Source organism: Oncorhynchus gorbuscha, linkage group LG18 (assembly GCF_021184085.1).
Source record: "Oncorhynchus gorbuscha isolate QuinsamMale2020 ecotype Even-year linkage group LG18, OgorEven_v1.0, whole genome shotgun sequence".
NCBI classification, from domain to species: Eukaryota; Metazoa; Chordata; class Actinopteri; order Salmoniformes; family Salmonidae; genus Oncorhynchus; species Oncorhynchus gorbuscha.
The window spans coordinates 32,213,684-32,237,215 of record NC_060190.1 but is presented as its reverse complement, the minus strand read 5'-3'; the positions used below and the strand labels follow the sequence as shown (position 1 = coordinate 32,237,215).

At 40.7% G+C, this 23,532-nt stretch overlaps 1 protein-coding gene across 15 annotated transcripts in view; it reads right to left on the bottom strand.

Annotated features, from left to right (window-relative positions):
- Window positions 1-23,532, bottom strand: part of ptprt (protein tyrosine phosphatase receptor type T) — a 415,083-nt gene that overhangs the window by 118,764 nt on the left and 272,787 nt on the right. For all 15 annotated transcript variants that reach the window (XM_046310949.1, XM_046310947.1, XM_046310956.1 and 12 more), the window contains exons 10-11: window positions 14,683-14,884; window positions 8,893-8,998 (exon numbers count right to left, since the gene is read on the bottom strand). In XM_046310949.1, the coding sequence (XP_046166905.1) occupies window positions 8,893-8,998; window positions 14,683-14,884 (308 nt within the window). The remainder of the gene's footprint in view (window positions 1-8,892; window positions 8,999-14,682; window positions 14,885-23,532) is intronic.

Sequence of the window (23,532 nt, the reverse complement as noted above, 5' to 3'; positions counted from 1 at the left end):
CTTCAACAATAAGTTTTTTTTTAGCTCTCCTAGCTTTGCCACTAACCAACTGAAGCAAGGACACTTGTAGTTTTTGTTTGGAACACAGGCCTTTTGTTGTTCACGAAATCCAAAAATGTTCCATTATAAATCGCAATTGGGGTAGGTGGGAATAATTTGAAAGCTTATTCTATTAACAACATGGCTAGCTAAATTATAAAATATGATCTTATAGTGTTAGGCTTTCTAAAGGCACTTTATTCAAACTGATTGTAATGCTGGTGTGCATAGAACGGAGTCATGAGAGCATTCAAGTGCTCAAAGTTTTCAACCCGTATTCGAGATGGCAAGGTCTGTGAGTGGAAAGGGCTACAGCTGTAGAGTCCAGAGCTTTTATGTTCTAGAGACAATTTAAAGCATTATCTGTATGTGAAATTTAGGCTACCGTATTTATCATGTAATGACCTGTTTTCAACATGAGGTAATGAAGCCCATGCACATCTGGTAGCACTTACGGGCATATTTGAAGTGTTTATAAAATGACGTAGTAGTTGATACATCAAATAATTAAATAGAGCATATCAATAACATGTATTATATTTAACCTCTATGATATACAGTGCATTCGGAAAGTATATCGACAACTTCGCTTTTTCCACATTTTGTTACGTTTACAGCCTTTATTCTAAAATGGATTAAATAAAACATTTTCCTCATCAATCGACACAGTATAATACATAATGACAGAAATACATTATTTACATAAGTATTCAGATCCTTTGCTATGAGACTCAAAATTGAGCATCCGGTTTCCATTGGTCATCCTTGAGATGTTTCTACAATTTATTTGGAGTTCACCTGTGATAAATTCAATGATTTGGATAGGCACACACCTGTCTATATAAGGTTCCACAGTTGACAGTCCATATCAGAGAAAATACCTAACTGTGAGGTCGAAGGAATTGTCCGTAGAGCTACGAGACAGGATTGTACCGATCTGGGGAAGAGTATCAAAAAATGTCTGCAGCATTGACGGTCCACAAGAACACAGTGACCTCCATCATTCTTAAAAGGAAGAAAATTGGAACTACCAAGACTCTTCCTAGGGCTGATCGCCCGGCCAAACTGTGCAAATGGGGGGAGAAGGGCCTTGGTCAGGGAGGTGACCAAGAACCCGATGGTCACTCTGACAGAGCTCCAGAGTTCCTCTGTGGAGATGGGAGAACCTATCATAAACCAGGCCTTTATGATAGAGTGGCCAGATGGAAGCCATCAAAGGACTCTCAGACCATGAGAAACAAGATTCTCTGGTCAGATGAAACCAAGATTGAACTCTTTGGCCTGAATGCCAACAACACCTCTGGAGGAAAGAAAGCACTGTACATCTCCCCAAAAATGTATTTTTAGAGGTACTATGAAAATGAAAGAATACTGTATACCCATATTGCATTTGTCCCTTCAGATATTTAAATTCCATAATGCCTGAAAATAGTGTTAGCCCAATAGCAAGTAAATTAGCCTTTTCTTTCTAACCAAATTTGAGGTATTCTGACAGTTAACACTGGGACACAACTTCCTTCTGGGATGTTAGGTAGAGCGTAAAATGTCCTAATTCAATATGCACACACTAAACACATTTTCATGAATGTCAATGCAGTTGATGTTCCTAAAGTGGTTAAGCTGTTGTTCCAAGCCAATGGCCAGTAGTCTTTAATTGGCATAGGCTAGTATGTCATGTCTGTTTCGTCAAGGTGCTCCCAAGTGGCGCAGAGGTCTAAGGCACAGCATCTCAGTGCTCGAGGCGTCACTACAGACCCTGGTTTGATTTCAGGCTATCACAACTGGTATCACAACTGCCCGTGATTGGGAGTCCCATAGGGCGGTGCACAATTGGCCCAGCGCTGTCAAGGTTGGCCAGGGTAGGCCGTCATTGTAAATAAGCATTTGTTCTTAACCTCTCTAGGACTGGAAAAAGCATACCATGCAATAATCTGTGTACGGAGCTCAGAACCCAAACCAGCCAAAATAAATATCCGCCATGTTGCGCAGTCAACATTAGTCAGAAATAGCATTATAAATATTCACTTACCTTTGATGATCTTCATCAGAATGCACTCCCAGGAATCCCAGTATCACAATAAATATTTGATTTGTTCGATAAAGTTCATCATTTATGTCAATATACCACCTCCTTTTGTTAGGGCGTTTGGTAAACAAATCGAAAAACGCGTGTGCAACTTCCACCGGAAAGGTCGGACGAAATATCAAAAAAGTTATATTACTGGTCGTAGAAACATGTCAAACTAAGTATAGAATCAATCTTTAGGATGTTTAAAAAAAATCAATAATGTTCAATAATGTTCCAACCGGAGAATTCCATTGTCTGTAGGAAAGCAATGGAACGAGAGCGACCTCTCATGCGCGTGACTGAGATCGAGGCTGCTGCCAGACCTCTGACTCAATCCCCTCTCATTCGGCCCCCTTCACAGTAGGAAGCCTGAAACAACATTCTAAAGACGGATGACATCTAGTTGAAGCCTTAGGAAGTGCAAAATGACCTATATCCCACTGTGTATTAGATAGGGGCTGAGTTCAAAAACTACAAATCTCAGATTTCCCACTTCCTGTTTAGATTTCTTCAGGGTTTTTCCTGCCATATGAGTTATATTATCCTCACAGACATCATTCAAACAGTTTTAGAAACTACAGAGTGTTTTCTATCCAATACTAATAATAATATATTAGCATCTGGGGCTGAGTAGGAGGCAGTTCATTCTGGGCACGCTTTTCATCCAAAAGTGAAAATGCTGCCCCCTATGACTTTCCTAGTTAAATAAAGGTTAAATAAAAAATGTAAAAGATTGTGTTTTCAAAACTTGCACTAAAGGAAATGTTGAATATAACTGTGTTGCTCCGCCAACTCCAATACAAATGTAACATGATCCCCTTAATTCCTTTTGCATAACATTTGCACTTATTTGAGTGACTGCTACTAATACCTCAAAACACCCACCACACCAACAATAATTCTATTGTAAATTTAATAGATTCTGTGGACTTTGGTGAACCATTTCAAGGTTGGGATACATGCGAAGTGGATGGACTTTGTCTTGATTTTTCTTTGTATGTATATTACATTTTTAATGGCCCATTCACCCTCTCCGGAGGTGAAAACATACTTTATTTTACATTTGTTTTTTTACAGCTATTTTGTTACATATTCGTTATTCAAACATGGCACTTTTATACACAGTATTACATGAGAGAAATATAGTTTGAGATACACATTACACATTAAAAAGTACTCAAATATATACGCTTGACATATTAAATAGCGTTTTCAGTCCTAACTCTTGCAGATCATGAACTTTTAATGCCAACCGTCAGCTACTCTCAGCCCATCCTACCTATCTCCGTAGACCACCCTTCCTTGAATTCCATGTGCCATATACAGTATTTTTCAACTGTGATGTGATGTCTTAAATTAATTCTGAACATTTCTAATTTCATAGTATTCATAGATTGTAAATTAAATATGAATATGTTTGCTAAGAGTATTATTATATTAATTGATTGACTAAGGCTTTGAAGGGTCAGTTTAGGTGAATGTTGTGTTGCAATACCAGAATAAATTATCTAATGACTCTGTTTCTGCAGTGCTGAAATTGTTGTATGCCTCATATATATAATATTATGTTTGTGGCGAGAATTGTGTATCATTTAAATAAAAAAACTCAGTGTTCAATCAAGTTTTGTTTTGAGTGTCAGTTCATAAACTATGTGCCATGAAATTGGAACTTCGAAAATCTCTTCCCAGGTATTTTTCAACCTGTTTGGCGCAGCTGTCAACATTTTGATCCTCTAACGAAACTGGTATATTTTTCTACTTATGCAAAGAAAATCTGCCTAATGTGTTTTGTAAAATAGGGCAGACAAACAACTTCCCAACCTTATCCCCCTTTCACTGACCTCCTCAATTTACGCGGTAATGTTGCAATCAGTTGGTTGTAACTTTGGATAGAGCAAACATGATAATCCAAGATGGCGTAGCAGTCGGATGTCTGTTTTGTTTTCATCTTGTCCCGTCCCATGTATATATCGTTTTTCTTCTTATATATTAGTGGGGCAAAGTATTTAGTCAGCCACCAATTGTGCAAGTTCTCCCACTTAAAAAGATGAGAGGCCTGTAATTTTCATCATAGGTACACTTCAACTATGACCTCTGTCATTGCCAACAAAGGGTATATAACAAAGTATGGAGATAAACTTTTGTTATTGACCAAATACTTTTTTTCCACCATAATTTACAAATAAATTCATAAAAAATCCTACAATGTGATTTTCTGGATTTTTCCTTCTATTTTGGCTGTCATAGTTGGCTGTCATAGTTGAAGTGTACCTATGATGACAATTACAGGCCTCTCTCATCACCGTTAACTCAGACATCTGCCAGTCTTAGCCCGGTCAATTCCTACCAGTCTGCACAGCGTGATATCAACCCAGAGCATATCGGACTGCTTTTCTCTACCGCATCTCCGGATTCCTACCGCAAACTCTGAACCTTTACTCCGGATCATCGTAGCTAGCTAGCTGCTATCCTAGTGGCTACTCCTGACTAACGTCTCTGTCCCGAAGCAAGCACCAGTTAGCCTGGAGCTAGCCTCGAGTTAGGCCATTCTCCCGGCTAGCAGAAGAGTTCCATCAGACAATTCCTGGGCTTCAATAACTCTTTTGCCAATTGGCCTGGGCCCTTTGCTGCCGATTCATCACGATTGGTCTGCCGACGTAACCGTCCGAGGGGGTTTTAACAAGCTCTCCCGTTGCGACGTCCCCCTGAGGCCCATCTGCTAGTCCTGGCCTGCTAGCTGTCTGAATTGCCATGCCTCCAGCTCGCCTAGCTACTCACTCATGACCCTATGATCACTCGGCTACACAGGAGTCTCCCTAATGTCAATATGCCTTGTCTATTGCTGTTTTGGTTAGTGATTTTTGTCTTATTTCACTGTAGAGCCTCCAGCCCTGCTCAATATGCCTTAGCTAGCCCTTTTGTTCCACCCCCCACACATGCGGTGACCTCACCTGGCTGAAATGGTGCCTCTAGAAACAAAAACCTCTCTCATCGTCACTCAATGCCTAGGCTTACCTCCACTGTACTCACATCCTACCATACCCTTGTCTGTACATTATGCCTTGAATCTACTCTTCTGCGCCCAGAAATCTGCTCCTTTAACTCTCTGTTCCAAATGCACTAGACGACCAGTTCTTTTAGCCTTTAGCAGTACCCTTATCCTACTCCTCCTCTGTTCCTCTGGTGATGTAGAGGTTAACCCAGGCCCTGCAGCCCCCAGCATCACTCCCATTCCCCGGTAGCTTTCAGTTGTTGACTTCAGTAACCATCAAAGCATTGGTTTCATACATGTTAACATTAGAAGCCTCCTCCCTAAGTTTGTTTTATTCACTGCTTTAGCACACTCCGCCAACCCGGATGTCCTAGCTGTGTCTGTATCCTGGTTTAGCAAGGCCAACAAAAATCCAGAAATTTCCTAACTATAACATTTTCCAAAAAGATAGAACTGTCAAAGGGGGCGGCATCGCAATCTACTGCAGAGATCTGTCATACTATCCAGGTCTGTGCCCAAACAATTCGAGTTTCTACTTTCAAAAATCGACCTTTCCAGAAACAAGTCTCTCACCGTTGCCCCTTGTTATAAGACCCCTTCAGCCCCAAGCTGTGCCCTGGACACCACGTGAATTGATCGCCCCCCATCTATCTTCAGAGTTTGTATTGTTAGGTGACCTAAACTGGGACATGCTAAACACCCCGGCCGTCCTACAATCTAAACTTGATGCCCTCAATCTCACACAAATGATCAAGGAACCTACCAGGTACAAACCTAAATCCGTAAACATGGGCACTCTCTTTGATATCATCCTGACCAACTTTCCCTCTAAATACACCTCTGCTGTCTTCAACCAGGATCTCAGCGATCACTGCCTCATTGCCTGCGTGTGTAATGGGTCCGCGGTCAAATGACCAACCCTCATCACTGTCAAACGCTCCCTAAAACAATTCAGTGAGCAGGCCTTTCTAATCGACCTGGCCCGGGTATCCTGGAAGGATATTGATCTCATCCCGTCAGTTGAGGATGCCTGGTTGCTCTTCAAAAGTGCTTTCCTCACCATCTTAAATAAGCATGCCCCATTAAAAAAATGTAGAACTAAGAACAAGGGCAGTCACAAGGGCAGTCAAGGGCAGTCAAGTCTGGTTCACCCCAGACTTGACTGCCCTTGACCAGCACAAATACACCTGTGGAGTTCTGCATTAGCATGGAATAGCACCCACAACATGCAACTTTTCAGGGAAGTCAGGAAACAATACACTCAGTTAGGAAAGCAAAGGCTAGCTTTTTCAAAGAGAAATTTGCTTCCTGTAAGCACTAATTTCCAAAAGTTTTGGGACACTAAAGTCCATGGAGAATAAGAGCACCTCCTCCTAGCTGCCCACTGTAGTGATGATAGGAAACACTGTCACCACCGATAAATCTATGATAATCGATCATTTCAATAAGCATTTTTTTTAAGGCTGGCCATGCTTTCCACCTGGCAACCCCTACCCTGGCCAACATCTCAGCACCCCCTGCAGCAACTTGCCCAACTTTTCAAAATCTACTATGAAGACAAGGCCTGTTTTTAAAATAAACATTTAATAGTTGTCATTGTTTCAAGTAATTGCCTTATACAGTATTATCTCCAATGTATTGTTAATGTAAAAAGACCTGTCTAATTAGGATGAATAAAATCCAATAAAACCTTTCTAATTATATGCGCTATGCATAGAAGTGTAAAGGGCTTCCAGTTTTATAAATGGACTGGTTCTTTACACTTACCACCTGGGTCCTGTTTTAGTAATATTTAAACCAGACCTTCTTGCTGTGTATCTGATAGTCTACCATTTTTTATAGTCGGTAAAACATGTGAATAGTGGATCTTTGAGTATATAAACAAATGTTTGATATACTGTAACTCAACTGGTATTCCATCAAGCCCTGGAATTTTTCCAGACTGAAAGGAATTAATTGCATCAAGAAATTCCTTCTCTGTAATTTGGCTTTCACACAAGTCTTTCTGTACAGTTATTAATTTTACACTATATTAGGAAAAAAAGTTAACATCATTCAGTGGAGATGGAGGAGTCTGAAAAGAGAAAATATACTTTCAAAATATAATTTGGTGATCAGAAACACTCCGTCATTTGTAACATGTTTCTGCTTTTATTTTATTTTTATTTCAACTTTATTTAACTAGGCAAGTTTAACCCCTAGCCCTAACAAGTTAAAGATGAGTATTGAATTGCATGGCCTCTGAAGGCACATTCGAAAGTATCCCATACAATAAGGGGATCTGCTGTACCTAGAGTACACTACCGTTCAAAAGTTTGGGGTCACTTAGAAAGTTCAAAAGTTTGGGGCCCCTACTTTTGTCCATTAAAATGACATCAAATTGATCAGAAATACAGTGTAGACATTGTTAATGTTGTAGATGACTATTGTAGCTGGAAACGGAAGATTGTTTTATGGAATATGTAAATAGGAGTACAGAGGCCCATTATCAGCAACCATCACTCCTGTGTTCCAATGGCACGTTGTGTTAGCCAATCCAAGTTGATAATTTTAAAAGGCTAATTGATCTTTAGAAAATCATTTTGCAATTATGTTAGCACAGCTGAAACTTGTGTTTCTGATTAAAGAAGCAACTAAACTGGCCTTCTTTAGACTAGTTGAGTATCTGGAGCATCAGCATTTGTGGGTTCAATTACAGGTTCAAAATGGCAAGATAAAAGTACTTTCTTCTGAAACTCATCAGAAGAAACTACTTCATTTCTTGTTCTGAGAAATGAAGGCTATTCCAAGCGAGAAATTGCCAAGAAACTGAAGATCTCGAACAACAGGAGTGATGGTTGCTGATAATGGGCCTCTGTACGCCTATTTAGAAAAGAATCAACTGTTTCCAGCTACAATAGTCATTTACACCATTAACAATGTCTACACTGTATTTCTAATCAATTTGATGTTGTTTTAATGGACCAAAAATGTGCTTTTCTTTCAAAAACAAGGACATTTCTATGTGACACCAAACTTTTCAATGGTAGTGTATGTTATGAAGGAAAAAGTCTATTAAAAGTTAGAAATTATTTTGTCTTGGTTAAAAACAGCTTGTCATCCAGTAGGCTGTGATTACATTTACAATATCCCTGCTCACATGGAAATTGGGTAAGAGTTATGTGGATGCCAATTAGATGGTGGTCTGATCCCATTCGGTCTCCTATCAACACTTTTTAAACTTTTGGAGCCAGTGAGAAGGACACAGGAAAGTAGTCAAGACGACTAGCTTGATTAATCCCCCTCCATGTATTGTATACTGTATCTCACTAGCTCAGGGTTTTTAAGCCTCCATATAACCACTAGTTCGAATGTGTCCATGATATTCGTGATCTCCTTAAGTGCACGAGGGTGATAGTTTGTCATGCGATTCTGTGGACTTCGGTGAACCATTTCAAGTTTGGAATAAGAAAGGGGGTCACACTTTGGTTGAACCTTGTGCAACCTTGTGTAAGGTGTTAACTGCACTATCATGTGTTGTGTATTACCAATTAATTTCTTACTGTGCAGATAAGCAGTAAAAACAAACAAATATACAATCTTCCCAAACACCATTATTTTGTCAATCTGACACCTCCATAATGACAACCCCCCAAAATTGTTAGGCTTTATGCACGAGTTTCCACATTTGAAGCAGAGAAAAACAGACTAGGTTGAAGTAAACACTTCCAAAATGGAGACACCTGGACATGTTACTAACTTACCGTACTGCAAACATAATGGACCTAACTGAAGTGATGGCATAGTATGGTACCTGACGGGAGCTCCTCTGGACTGCGCAGGCTTCAGCAGAACTGTGATGGTGGTGTCCGTCTCATTCAGAGGGGGAATGTCTGTCTCGTACTCCGGCATTGATGGGGCTAGTGGGGAAAGATTCAGAGGGTATGAGATAGAGTTGTGTTCATAAGGGCATGCAATGGAAAACGCTAAAATGTTTTGCAATGAAAAACAAATATGATTGAGTCTGTTTTGTTAATTTTTTTTCCTAATGAACACAATCCCTTTCAAATGATTATCTTTCAAACACACAATCAACACACTTGGTCCCCTGACATGAAAATAGTGGATTCAGCTCTGTGATTTCTAAAGCTAATGCACAATAGAGTATTGGCATACAGTCACAGTACCTACGCAGACCATCTCCATCTATGGATTTAAGTCAAAGTTGTCCATGAAGCCATTGCTAAAGATTGACCTTTTTAAAGATGTACCCTAACACAAGCGTGTTGGTGTGAAAACCTGTACACGTCACGATAGTGCCATCTCTCAAAAAATGTCACGTCTTCCCCAGTCTTCATTATCTCCAAAACATTCATAGGACAACCTTGATAGGATAAATCGCAGCAGACTGAAATTAGAAATGGCAAAACGTTCAGGGATTCAAAGAGAATGGTGTTGATGCTGTAGGCCATCAAGGCCTATTGTATGACTGACAACTAAGACAGGGAATGTTTACTTTCAGAGAAAAGAAGATACATCCTTGATGCTTGTGTTACACCATTTCTCCAAATGAATGTCAGTGAATGACATGTTTCAAATGAATGATGTACAATGATAAACAATTGCTCACTGTTTGGTTGCTATGTTGTGTGAATGTACAGTACTGTTCAAAAGTTTGGACACACCTACTCGTTCAAAGATTTTTCTTTATTGGTACTATTTTCTATTATTGTAGAATAATAGTGAAGAAGACATCAAAACCATGAAATAACATATGGAATCATATAGTAACCAAAAAAGTGTTAAACATATCAATATACATATTAGATTTTAGATTCTTCAAAGTAGCCACCCTTTTCCTTGATGACAGCTTTGCACAGTCTTGGCATTCTCTCAACCAACTTCACCTGGAATGCTTTTCCAACAGTCGTGAAGGAGTACCCACATATGTGACCAGTTTAATTTAACTAGGCGTATGTCGCAAGTCACCAGAGAGGCGTTTGAACATAAAACACATATGTGTTTACCAACAAGCCTAGTTGGTTTAGTAAACAAAAAGACAGGAACCTTCCTTACTAGCCAAGATTGGCTGAGATAATGAGTGGGCTGCAGTGTAGCATTTTGTGTCTATAAAATAAGCTGCTCGTAATGCATAGATAATCCTTTCTACTGCAGTTTGTTCAAAAGATATAATGTTAGCCATGGAGAACTGCAAATATGTTGCAACTGCTCTCAATAACATTGCTCCCCTGAATTTATCAGGCTGTAGACCAAGGTCAGTGGGGAAAAGTTGTGATTAACTACTTTCTGGAGAACGATCGTGCCATGTTGACTCTCTCTGAGCTGTGCAAACTAAATGGAAAGGAGCTGCAGTCTGCCGTGAAGCTGTCATCCATGTATACGAAGAGACGTAAGAGTCTAGCAACAGTGTCAAATATTATACGTTTCTAATTTTGTCCGAAAGTTGTTTTCATTAGCCTGCTAAAGTTCGATGGCTGACTTGCTAGCTAACATTGAACCTATTTGGTTAACTTTAGCTAACTGTTACAATCCGTTTGTTTTGCTAGTACTCTATGGATTGGGATTATAGTTAATTGTTTAGCTAGCTAACGTTAAATGTCTAAACAAAATATGCCACATTAAAGCTTGCTGTTAGCTCGCTAACCTTAGCTGAGGTTATATTGCTGGCTTGCTAGCTAACACTAAGTTACGTGTATGAACTGTGTGTAACATTAGTGATGTTTTCTCGGAATGCCATTTCGCATTGCTAATTATAGCCTAATGTTTGCTAACTAACTAGCTAACATTGAACCAATTTGGTTAACTTTAGCTAGCTATGACAATCAGTTTGTTTCACTAGTACTCTATGAATTGGGATTATATTTCATTGTTTAGCTGGCTAGCATGCTAGCTACATGTCTAAACAAAATACCCTAAGTTAAAGCTTGATGTTAGCTGGCTAACATTAGCTGACGTTAAATGTCTGGCTAGTTAGCTAACATTACGTGAAAGAACTGTGTGTAGTATAACTGTATGTTATCTCAGAATGCCATTTCGCATCTATTATATAATAGTGCAAAAATATTTCTATCTGGAATTAGTCTTTTAGCATCAGTAGAACACGCTTCACTCTCCTCCACTTGTCATACAAGGAGAATGGTCTAATGCCACCCATCAAAATGAGAGCTGACCCAAGCAAGCACAGGTTACACCTGAAGCATGAAGACTTTCAGTGAGTGGTGAATTTCATCAACAATGCAATAGTATTACCAGGATGCCACCCAGGACACAAATACTTTCGTGGAAAGCTGCTGCCATCCCATGTGACAGAAGCAGCAATGTGGCGTCTCTACAAGACATCAATGACTCAAACACTTGGTACGTAAAGCATAAACACGTTTTGATTATTTAATTGATCTCCAACATTATTGGCACTACTTTTATTGATCTGACATTTTTTCTGTATTTTCCAGAGGTACGTGTAGTTGGGCTGTCTTCCTTCGGGCTGTGGAGAAGATTTCTGCCCCACATCTCAAGCACAAAGCCTAGGACAGACCTGTGCTGGCAGTGCCAGGGGAACAACTATCATGTCTCCAGATCTGCCAGAAGCTGTTAAGTCAGCCAAGCTGAAGAAGCAAGAGCAGCATCACCTGCTTGTTCAGAGTGAGCGGTCTGTCCACCAGAAGAGGTTTGCTGACGGCAAGACCAACTGTTTTAAGACCTGCAGTTCTCTCTGGGGGCCCCTACTGAACCAGCAAACAAAGCCATCAGGATGCATTACAGCTTTGATTTTAAGTAAGTAAAATGTCCTCAAATACACATACATACACACACACACACACACACAGTGGGGTAAAAAAGTATTTAGTCAGCCACCAATTGTGCAAGTTCTCCCGCTTAAAAATATGAGAGAGGCCTGTAATTTTCATCATAGGTACACTTCAACCATGACAGCCAAAATAAGGAAAAGAAAAGCAGAAAAATCACATTGTAGGATTTTTTAATGAATGTATTTGCAAATTATGGTGGAAAAAAAGTATTTGGTCAATAACAAAAGTTTATCTCAATACTTTGTTATATACCCTGTGTGGCAATGACAGAGTTCAAACGTTGCCTGTAAGTCTTCACAAGGTTTTCACACACTGTTGCTGGTATTTTGGCCCATTCCTCCATGCAGATCTCCTCTAGAGCAGTGATGTTTTGGGGCCGTTGCTGGGCAACATGGACTTTCAACTCCCTCCAAAGATTTTCTATGGAGTTGAGATCTGGAGACTGGCTAGGCCACTCCGGGACCTTGAAATGCCTCTTACGAAACCACTCCTTTGTTGCCCGGGCGGTGTGTTTGGGATCATTGTCATGCTGAAAAACCCAGCCACGTTTCATCTTCAATGCCCTTGCTGATGGAAGGAGTTTTTCACTCAAAATCTCACGATACATTGCCCCATTCATTCTTTCCTTTACAGGTTGTGGACAGGTGTCTTTTATACTGATAACTTCAGACAGGTGCCTTTTATACTGATAACTTCAGACAGGTGCCATTAATACAGGTAACGAGTGGAGGACAGAGGAGCCTCTTAAAGAAGAAGTTACAGGTCTGTGAGAGACAGAAATCTTGCTTGTTTGTAGGTGACCAAATACTTATTTTCCACCATAATTTGCAAATAAATTAATTACAAATCCTACAATGTGATTTTCTGGATTTTGTCTCCTCATTTTGTCTGTCATAGTTGAAGTGTACCTATGATGCAAATTACAGGCCTCTCATCTTTTTAAGTGGGAGAACTTGCACAATTGGTGGCTGACTAAATACTTTTTTGCCCCACTTTATGTATGTATGTATGTATGTATGTATGTATGTATGTATGTATGTATGTATGTATGTATGTATGTATGTATGTATGTATGTATGTATGTATGTATGTAGGTAGGTAGGTAGGTAGGTAGGTAGGTAGGTAGGTAGGTAGGTATGTAGGGTAGGTAGGTAGGTAGGTAGGTAGGTAGGTAGGTAGGTAGGTAGGTAGGTAGGTAGGTAGGTAGGTAGGTAGGTAGGTATGTATGTATGTATGTATGTATGTATGTATGTATGTATGTATGTATGTATGTATGTATGTATGTACACTGAGCTATGTAAAGACATGCGTGAGACAATGAATTGTAATTTATCTTAATGATCTTTTGTTGTAGCCAGGTCCCATCTACTTTTTAACTCCTCGCAAGTGTGGCATGTTTGTGTCTGCTGTGAAGGAATACCACAACAAGTCAACTACTTGATTGATGAAGTCATGTCATCCAGCAAAGGCAGCAGCGCATTCATCAAGTGCACACACCATTTCTTCACCAACTACGGAGTTGGGGAAACGTGTGGAACTGAATTGTGATAACTGCAGTGGCCAAAACAATAACACGTTTGTGCTCTGGTATTGTGCCTGGCGGACGATGCTCAAGCTCCACCAGAGTCTCGACATTCACTTCCTGATCACAGGCAACACCAAGTTTGCCCCCGACTGGTGCTTCGGCCTCATCAAGCAGCCCTTCAGAAAGACCAGAATGAACAATTTGTCTGAGATTAATTAACATTTAACAAGGCACACCTGCTAACTGAAATGCATTCCAAGTGACTACCACATGAGGCTGGTTGAGAGAATGCCAAGAGTGTGCAAAGATGTAATCAAGTCAAAGAGGGATTTGAAGAATCTCAAATATAAAATATATTTTGATTTGTTTGGAACTTTTTGGGTTACTGCAGTACATGATTCCATTTGTGTTATTTCATAGTCTTGATGTCTTTACTATTATTCTACAATGTAGAAAATTATAAAAAATAAAGAAAAACCCTTGAATGAGTAGGTGTGTCAAACTCTTGATTGGTACTGCATGTATCACAAAAGTTACATAAACCATTCTAAATTAAGCATATAGGAGTACCTGTATCTTTGTTAACCACTTGACACAGATTAGCCGCATGTGCACCCCACCTCATTTGGAGGAATATCCTTTATTTTTTATTCAGCTATGTTCAATTGTATTCTTCATTGTATAAAATAATATAAAATAATGCCACGGAATTCTAGGCAAATATTGTCTCCTAAATTAACTAGTGTAGCACACAGCCATATGGCATAGCCAGATCAGGGCCTAACATAAGGACAAGTTTTCTTCATATCATGTTTCTTTTGACCCATCTAAAATAAATAATGGATTTATTGTGATGGTTTAGGCTATATTACATGTATTTATTAGACTTGCAGCTGTTCCAATGGTCTACATCAGTGGCTTGTATGCTACGCGTGGAAGCCAGGCGATGCTAAATGTGTTTATGTTAATTAACGGTCAATTACCGTGAGACCGACAGTTATTTGCTTGACCATCACCGGCTGACAAAATGTCAGCTCTAGTCAGATGTGGCATTTGACAATGTCAGTGTTTTGTGTTTTTTTTCTACAAAGCAAAAAAAATAAAAATAATGAAAAGCACAAAACTACTATATTACAATGGTGCATGTATCATGTCATTTACGTCATATTGCTTGCAGCTGTATGTATGTGAATTTAGGATACCAATGAAACATCACTACTACGATCTGTTCTGAACAAGTATCCCTCACCTGCTATCTTGGTGGCGATGCGGGTGGTTACAGGGGGTCCAAAGCCTTTGTTGGTGCTGGCTTTGAGGGTGAAGAAGTAGGTGGTGCCCGGGTAGAGCCCCACGAACAGGTGTTGGGTCTCGTTGCGTAACTTGAACACCCTGCCACGCTGGGTGGTCAGGTCTGCACTGGGGTCCAAGGAGCTCAGAGCTTTATAGGTGATCTGTAAGAGCAGAGTGAAAAATGTAACACCATATACATATATAAACTCCTCAAAAAAAGGAAATGTCCTCTCACTTTCAACTGCGTTTATTTTCAGCAAACTTAATTAACATGTGTAAATATTTGTATGAACATAACAAGATTTTAAAAACTAGACCAACTAAACTAACAGAAATTTAATAATGTGTCCCTGAACAAAGGGGGGGATCAAAATCAAGAGTAACAGTCAGTATTTGGCGTGGCCACCAGCTGCATTAAGTACTGCAGTGCATCTCCTCCTCATGGACTTCACCAGATTTGCTGTGAGATGTTACCCCACTCTTCCACCAAGGCACCTGCAAGTTCCCGGACATTTCTGGGGGGGAATGGCCCTAGCCCTACGCCCTCCGATCCAACAGGTCCCAGATGTGCTCAATGGGATTGAGATCCGGGCTCTTCGCTGAACACTGACATTCCTGCTTGCAGGAAATCACACACAGAATGAGCAGTATGGCATTGTCATGCTGGAGGGTCATGTCAGGATGAGCCTGCAGGAAGGGTACCACATAAGGGAGGAGGATGTCTTCCCTGTATTGCACAGTGTTGAGATTGACAACAAGCTCAGTCCGATGATGCGGACAAACCGCCCCAGACCATGACGGACCCTCCACCTCCAAATCGATCCCGCTCCAGAGTACAGGCCTCATCACCTCGACGATAAACGCAAATCTGACCATCACCCTTGTTGAGACAAAACCGCGACTCGTCAGTGAAGAGTACTTTTTGCCAGGCCATTCTGATCCAGCGACGGTGGGTTTGGGCCCATAGGTGACGTTGTTGCCGGTGATGTCTGGCGAGGACCTGCCTTACAACAGTGACACAAGCCCTCAGTCCAGCCTCTCTCAGCCTATTGCGGACAGTCTGAGCACTGATGGAGGGATTGTGCATTCCTGGTGTAACTCGGGCAGTTGTTGTTGCCATCCTGTACCTGTCCCGCAGGTGTGATGTTCGGATGTACTGATCCTGTGCAGGTTTTGTTACACTTGGTCTGCCACTGCAAGGACTATCAGCTGTCCATCCTGTCTCCCTATAGCGCTGTCTTAGGCGTCTCACTGTACGGACATTGCAATTTATTGCCCTGGCCACATCTGCAGTCCAACAACGTTTAAGACAAAATAACTTCCATACAATAACCCAACATTAAATAAAACTATAAACACAAGTGATACATCCTAGACGTCGAGTTATCAGCCGCAGCTGTAAACGTACGTGTCCTAGGAAAGGACAGACAATCTCCTAAGAACGACAAGGTACTTCAACTTATCCGTTGTACAGCACTACGACCAGAAATATTCAAAGAACAATGGGGATTTATGCTGGGCAAACCAGTCTTCCATCTTCGACAGATCTATCGAAGCACTGCTCAGAGTAAATATATATCTTGCATTTTCTTTTTCCGAATGGGCAGTTATTGGAATGCATAAGACTCTGTGTTTACGCTAAAATAGCTTCTCAAGGTCCGATAGAGACCCAATTCCTTTTGTCTTTCAGCATTCCCGTTCTTTCATTCAAGCCCAACCCCCTTCCTTTGTGTAACCAGCCGTCATATTGGGTTAGTCATCTAGGGATTTTCCCTGACATGATTATAAATCAATGTATGATCTATCCTGTGTATATACATGTATTTCTGTGTGATTATTTAGGTATTTAGTAAATAAATAATTAAGCTCAAAACTTGTTAGCTATGGCTCATGCAGATAACCAAGTACTCTGTGACAATCAGAATGAGACTCAATAAGATGACGATTAATAATTGACTGCTATTGATATAAAAGATCTTCAGAAGACAGCAACTCTATAAACACTCTTCCGTGGTGCCCCAAGTTATTAATTAGTTAATTGTTGCATGGTTTAATTCTATCACAATCAATTAAATGTTAGGTAATCAATTTGATACAATTGACTGATTAAATTGTATGACAAGCTGAGACATGACAACTGTTTTATATAGAAAAATGTGAACCTTCAAGCTACTTTTTCCAGTATTTCTGGTACCAATGCCAAAAATAGTATTCAATTTAAGGTATTATTGTTATGAACAAAACACAATACTGTCATTTTCGGGCATATGCAATGCTTTGCAATAGTAAAAAAGAACAGAACGGTATTGTCAGTTCTGTTGGTCCCACCAGTACATTTCCGGCTGCATTTGAATTAGCTACACACTGCTGTGTGCCACAGCCATGAAATATTGGCAATGCATTACAACAGAAATATTGACTGTGTCGAAACTAACAGAAAGGGCTTCCATAGCCACAAACGTCCAAACTCATGTTCTGCATTTGTTTTGTTATTTTTGCCGGAGATTGATGTTTCTGTAAATTGATGTGTACAGGGTTGGGAGCAATCAAAACATTTTAGGCTGACGTTTCACAGCTCACAACTCCATTAGAAGAATTCAAATCAAACCAATTGACAGCTCAGTGCCTGTTGGCAGCTAGGCCAGTCTCTGCTTGAAAGGCTTTCATGGTTAAGTGCTGGATCCGGCATGGCCCCTAGACCATGCTGCACTGACCACAGGCAAAGAAACAGTAGGGGCAATCCAAGCCACCACTTAAAATACAATTTTAGCTGAAAGTTTAAAAAAACCCGAAAAGATGATAAAATAAGGAAAAAAAGTAGTGGGGAAAAAAAGCCTCAGCCACCTCAGGGCAGCTCCATCCTAGGTCGTGAGGAAGTGTGTCCTAGATCAGCTTTTTTGAAACCTGTCATTGGGGACCCCCAGACAAAGTTGGGCCAAAATGATGTAAGGTGAATATAGGTCGGGAGTGGTTATAGACTTGGGCGTGTGATTGGTGGATGGTTGGCTGTGTGTGACAGTGAGACAGAGCGAGTCAAACATCATCCAGCCACTGACGGCTTTCAGAATTTTTCTAAGTTGATAAAGAGTTGGAAAGGAACTAAAACTGAAACAAATGGAGCCTTCCTGTAGACATGGAAGATTCTGGTAATTTCTTAATTCTTTTCCTAGCTGTTAATCATGTACTTTTGATTGGGTTAAGTGGTTCACAACACCAATTGTTTAATCATTCAACTTTGCAAGGCTTCCGTTTGAGGTGACAAGCATCCACTATTCAGTGCATGGCAAAAGAGATAGCAAAATACATTGTTACTTTTTGTTGTGCTCAATGTTGGTCCATGCTGACACGATGGCATCACGCACTTGCTGCAGACTGGATGGCGGTAGATTCAGGCAGAGGTGTTGCTGACATTTATAATAGCACATTTCAATTTATCCCCCCCCCCCCAAAAAAATGACGTTTTCGTCTTTTGAGCTTCTTGTCATCAAATCTATGCAGTCTACTCAATCCCCTTTTATAGCTATTGTTTACAGGCCTCCTGGGCCATATACAGCATTCCTTTATGAGTTCCCTGAATTCCTATCGGACCTTGTAGTCATGGCGGATAACATTCACATTTTTGGTGACAATAATATTCACATGGAAAAGTCCACAGACCCACTCCAAAGGGCTTTCAGAGCCATCATCGGCTCAGTGGGTTTTGTCCAACATGTCTCCGGACCTACTCACTGCCACAGTCATACTCTGGACCTAGTTTTGTCCCGTGGAATAAATGTTGTGGATCTTAATGTTTTTCCTCATAATCCTTGACTATCGGAGCACCATTTTATTACGTATGAAATTGCAACAAATAATCTGCTCAGACCCCAACCAAGGATCATCAAAAGTTGTGCTATACATTCTTGGACAACCCAAAGATTTCTAGATGCCCTTCCAGACTCCCTCCGCCTACCCAAGGACGTCAAGAGTACAAAAATCAGTCAACCACCTAAAAGAGGAACTCAATTTAACTTGCACAATACCCTAGATGTAACCGCACCCCTAAACACATTTGTCATAAGAAACTAGCTCCCTGGTATACAGAAAATACCCGAGTTCTGAAGCAAGCTTCCAGATAATTGGAAAAGAAAGAAATGGCTCCACACCAAACTGGAAGTCTTACGACTAGCTTGCAAAGACAGTACCGTGCATTATCGAAGAGCCCTCACTGCTGCTCGATCATCCTATTTTTCCAACTTAATTGAGGAAAATAAGAACAAACCAAAACTTATTTTTGAAACTGTTGCAAAGCTAACTAAAAAGCAGCATTCCCCAAGAGAGCTTTCACTTCAGCAGTGATAAATTCATGAACTTCTTTGAGGAAAAGATCATGATCAATAGAAAGCAAATTACAGACTCCTCTTTAAATCTGCGTATTCCTCCAAAGCTCAGTTGTCCTGCACAACTCTGTCAGGCCCTAGGATCAAGTTTTTTAGTAATATATCTCGACACATTGATGAAAATAATCATGGCCTATAAAACTTAATCGAATCTCCCATTCCTCTCAAACATTTTGGAAAAAACTGTTGCTTAGCAACTCACTGCCTTCCTGAAGACAAACAATGTATATTAAGTGCTTCAGTCTGGTTTTAGACCACATCATAGCACTGAGACTGCACGTGTGAAGGTGGTAAATTACCTTTTAATGGCATCAGACCGAGGCTCTGCATCTGACCTCGTGCCCCTAGACCTTGGAGCTGCTTTTGACACCATCAATCATCACATTCTTTTGGAGAGTTTGGAAACCCAAATGGGTCTACATGGACAAGTTCTAGCCTGGTTTAGATCGTATCTTTTGGAAAGATATCAGTTTGTCTCTGTGGATGGATTATCCTCTGACAAATGAACTGTAAAGTTCGGTGTTCTTCAAGGCTCCGTGTTAGGTCCACTATTGTTTTCACTATTTATTTTACCTCTTGGTGATGTCATTCGGAAACATCATGTTAACTTTCACTGCTATGCGTATGACACACAGCTGTACATTTCAATGAAACATGGTGAAGCCCCAAAATTGCCCTCCCTGAAAGTCTGTTTCAGACATAAGGAAGTGGATGGCTGCAAATGATCTACTTTTAAACTTGGACAAAACATAAGATGCTTATTCTAGGTCACAAGAAACAAAGATATCTTCTGTTGAATCTGACAATTAATCTTGAAGGTTGTACAGTAGTCTCAAATAAAACTGTGAATCTGATCTCTCTTTTGACAAACATATCAAGACTGTTTCAAGGACAGCTTTTTTCTATCTACATAACATTGCAAAAATCAGAAACCCCTCCTGTCTCAGCTTCCAGTATTTATGCTGCAGTAGTTTATGTGTCGGGGGGCTAGGGTCACTCTGTTATATCTGGAGTATTTCTCATGTCTTATCCGGTGTCCTGTGTGATTTTAAGTATGCTCTCTCTAATTCTCTCTTTTTCTGTCTTTCTTTCTCTCGGAGGACCTGAGCCCTAGGACCATGACTCAGGACTACCTGGCCTGATGGCTCCTTGCTGTCTCCAGTCCACCTGGCCGTGCTGCTGCTCCAGTTTCAACTGTTCTGTCTGCGCGCTATGGAACCCTAACCTGTTTACCGGACATGCTACCTGTCCTAGACCTGCTGTTTTCAACTCTCTAGAGACAGCAGGAGCGGTAGAGATACCCTGAATGATCGGCTATGCAAAGCCAACTGACATTTACTCCTTAGGTGCTGACCTGTTGCACCTTTGACAACCACTGTGTCATGACATTGCCCTCTTTGGGTACAGCGAGCACTGTCATGACATTGCCCTCTTTGGGTACAGCGAGCACCATCCCCCTCTCTCTCTTCCCCCTACAACAGGCTCTGTAAGGCAGGTCATAAATTCATGGAGGAGATTCTTCCTCATGGCCAGACATTATAGAGAGAGAGTGAGTTTTCATAGAGAGAACAAAGGAACTTCTTCCAACTCACAGAACTTGAGAACTGAACAATATTAATGTTCTGGAGAATGTATAAACGGTCAGTGAAGTAGCCAGCTATGAACTGGTCCATTTGGTACAATTTTGTGAAACTTATGAGACAATACAGCCACATTACCATAACTCTGTTTATACAAGAGTCTCAGTTGTGAAGCTTGCATCTAATTGTTGTATAAAATGAATGAGTAAAGATTAAACTATTTGTGAAATGATGTAATATGATATTAAACTGTTTAACCTCTAGTGACTCCCCATCCCGCATGAGGGAGCCTAATCATCGGCTGACACGAATTAGCATAACACAACGGACATAAATATTCCTAGACAATATTCCTATTCATGAAAATCACATTTGAAATATATTGAGACACAGCTTAGGCTTTTGTTAAATCACCCTGTCATCTCAGATTTTCAAAATATGCTTTACAGCCAAAGCTAGACAAGCATTTGTGTAAGTTTATCGATAGTCTAGCATAGCAATTTGTCCAGCTAGCAGCAGGTAACTTGGTCACGGAAATCAGAAAAGCAATCAAATTAAATTGTTTACCTTTGATGAGCTTCAGATTTTTATTCACTCACGAGTTTCCCAGTTAGATAGCCAATGTTCCTTTTTTCCAAAAATTATATTTTTGTAGGCGGAATAGCTCAGTTTGTTCTTCACGTTTGGCTGAGAAATTTCAGTCACGAAAACGCCGAAAAATATTCCAATAACGATAATAATTCCAATAATTAAATTATTTAAGACAATTGATGTATAGCTGACTCATAGTGAAGACTGGGTATGTGCAGATAACCAACCATTTATGACGTTTGGAATGAGACTAACGTGAGGTAAAGAATAATTCATTAATTAGAAGACTAATTGATCAGATATTATAATATCTGAAAGTCATACTAGGAAAATTATAACTTTGTAATCTGAATATTTTCCTTGGTGCCCCAACTTCCTAGTTAATTACAGTTACATGATTAAGTAAGTTTAATCACGTAATAATAATTACAAAGAATAGTATTTGATAAAAATAAGTCTTCAGTTTAATGATGCCAAAACACAACAACTGTGATTATTATTATTTGAGCCTGCTGGTCATCAATGAACATTTGAACATCTTGGCCATGTTTTGTAATAATCTCCACCTGAACAGCCAGAAGAAGACTGGCCACCCCTCATAGCCTGGTTCCTCTCTAGGTTTCATCCTAGGTTCTGGCCTTTCTAGAGAGTTTTTCCTATTCACTGTGCTTCCACACCTGCATTGCTTGCTGTTTGGAGTTTTAGGCTGGGTTACTGTACAGCACTTTGTAACATCAGCTGATGAAAGAAGGGCTTTATAAATACATTTGATTGATTGATGCTGCGAACAGCCCATTCCATCTCATCCCAAAGATGCTATATTGGGTTTTGTCAGCATCCATGTTCAAATACTCTGTGGGGATCAATCGTTGCTCATTTGGTATCAAGGGACCTAACGTGTGCAGGAAAACATTCCCCACACCAGTACGCCGCCAGCCTGTACCGTTGACACCAGCCATAATGGGTCCCTGGACTCCTGCTGCTTATGCAAAATCCTAAAACTGCCATTAGCATGACGCAACAGCCATGAATTACAGGCAACATCCACACTGAGCTAAAGGGTAGAGCTACCGCTTTCTATGAGCGGGACTCTAACCAGGAAGTTTATAAGAAATCCCGCTATGCCCTCCGACGAACCATCAAACAGGTAAACCGTCAATACAGGACTAAGATTGAATCATACTACACCGGCTCCGAAGCTCGTCGGATGTGGCATCGCTTGCAAACTATTACAGACTACAAAGGGAAGCACAGCCGAGAGCTGCCCAGTGACACAAGCTAAATTACTTCTACACTCGCTTCGAGGAAATTAACACTGAAGCTTGTATGAGAGCATCAGCTGTTCCGGACGACTGTGTGATCATGCTCTCCGTAGCTAATGTGTGTAAGACCTTTAAACAGGTCGGTCAACATTCACAAGGCCACAGGGCCAGACAGATTACCAGAACGTGTACTCTGAGCATGCTCTGACCAACTAGCAAGTGGCTTCACTGACGTTTTTAACCTGTTCCTGTCTGAGTGTTTCAAACAGACCACCATAGTCCCTGTGCCCAACAACACTAAGGTAACCTGTCTAAATGACTACTGACCTGTAGCACATCTGTAGCCATGAAGTGCTTTGAAAGGCTGGTCATGGTTCACATCAACACCATTATCCCAGAAACCCTACACCCACTCCAATTTGCACATCGCACCAACATATCCACAGATGATGCAATCTCTATTGCACTCAACACTGACCTTTCCCACCTGGATAAAACACCTATGTGAGTATGCAATTCATTGACTACAGTCCAGTGTTAAAACCCATAGTGCCTTCAAAGCTCATCACTAAGTTAAAGACCCTGGGACTAAACACCTCCCTCTGCAACTGGATCCTGGACTTCCTGACGGGCCTCCAGGTGGTAAGGGTAGGTAACATCTGCCACGCTGATCCTCAACATGGGGGCCCCTTAGGGGTGTGTGCTCAGCCCTCTCCTGTACTCTCTGTTCATTCATGACTGCATGGTCAGGCACAACTCCAACACCATCATCAAGTTTTCCGATGACACAACAGTGGTAGGCCTGATCACCAACAACGATGAGACCGCTTATAGGGAGGAGGTCAGAGACCTGGCTTAGTGGTGCAATAACCTCTCCCTCAATGTGATAAAGACAAAGGAGAAGATTGTGGACTACAGGAAAAAGGAGGACTGAGCACGCCCCCATTCTCATCGGCAGGGCTGCAGCGGAGCAGGTTGAGAACTTCAAGTTCCTTGG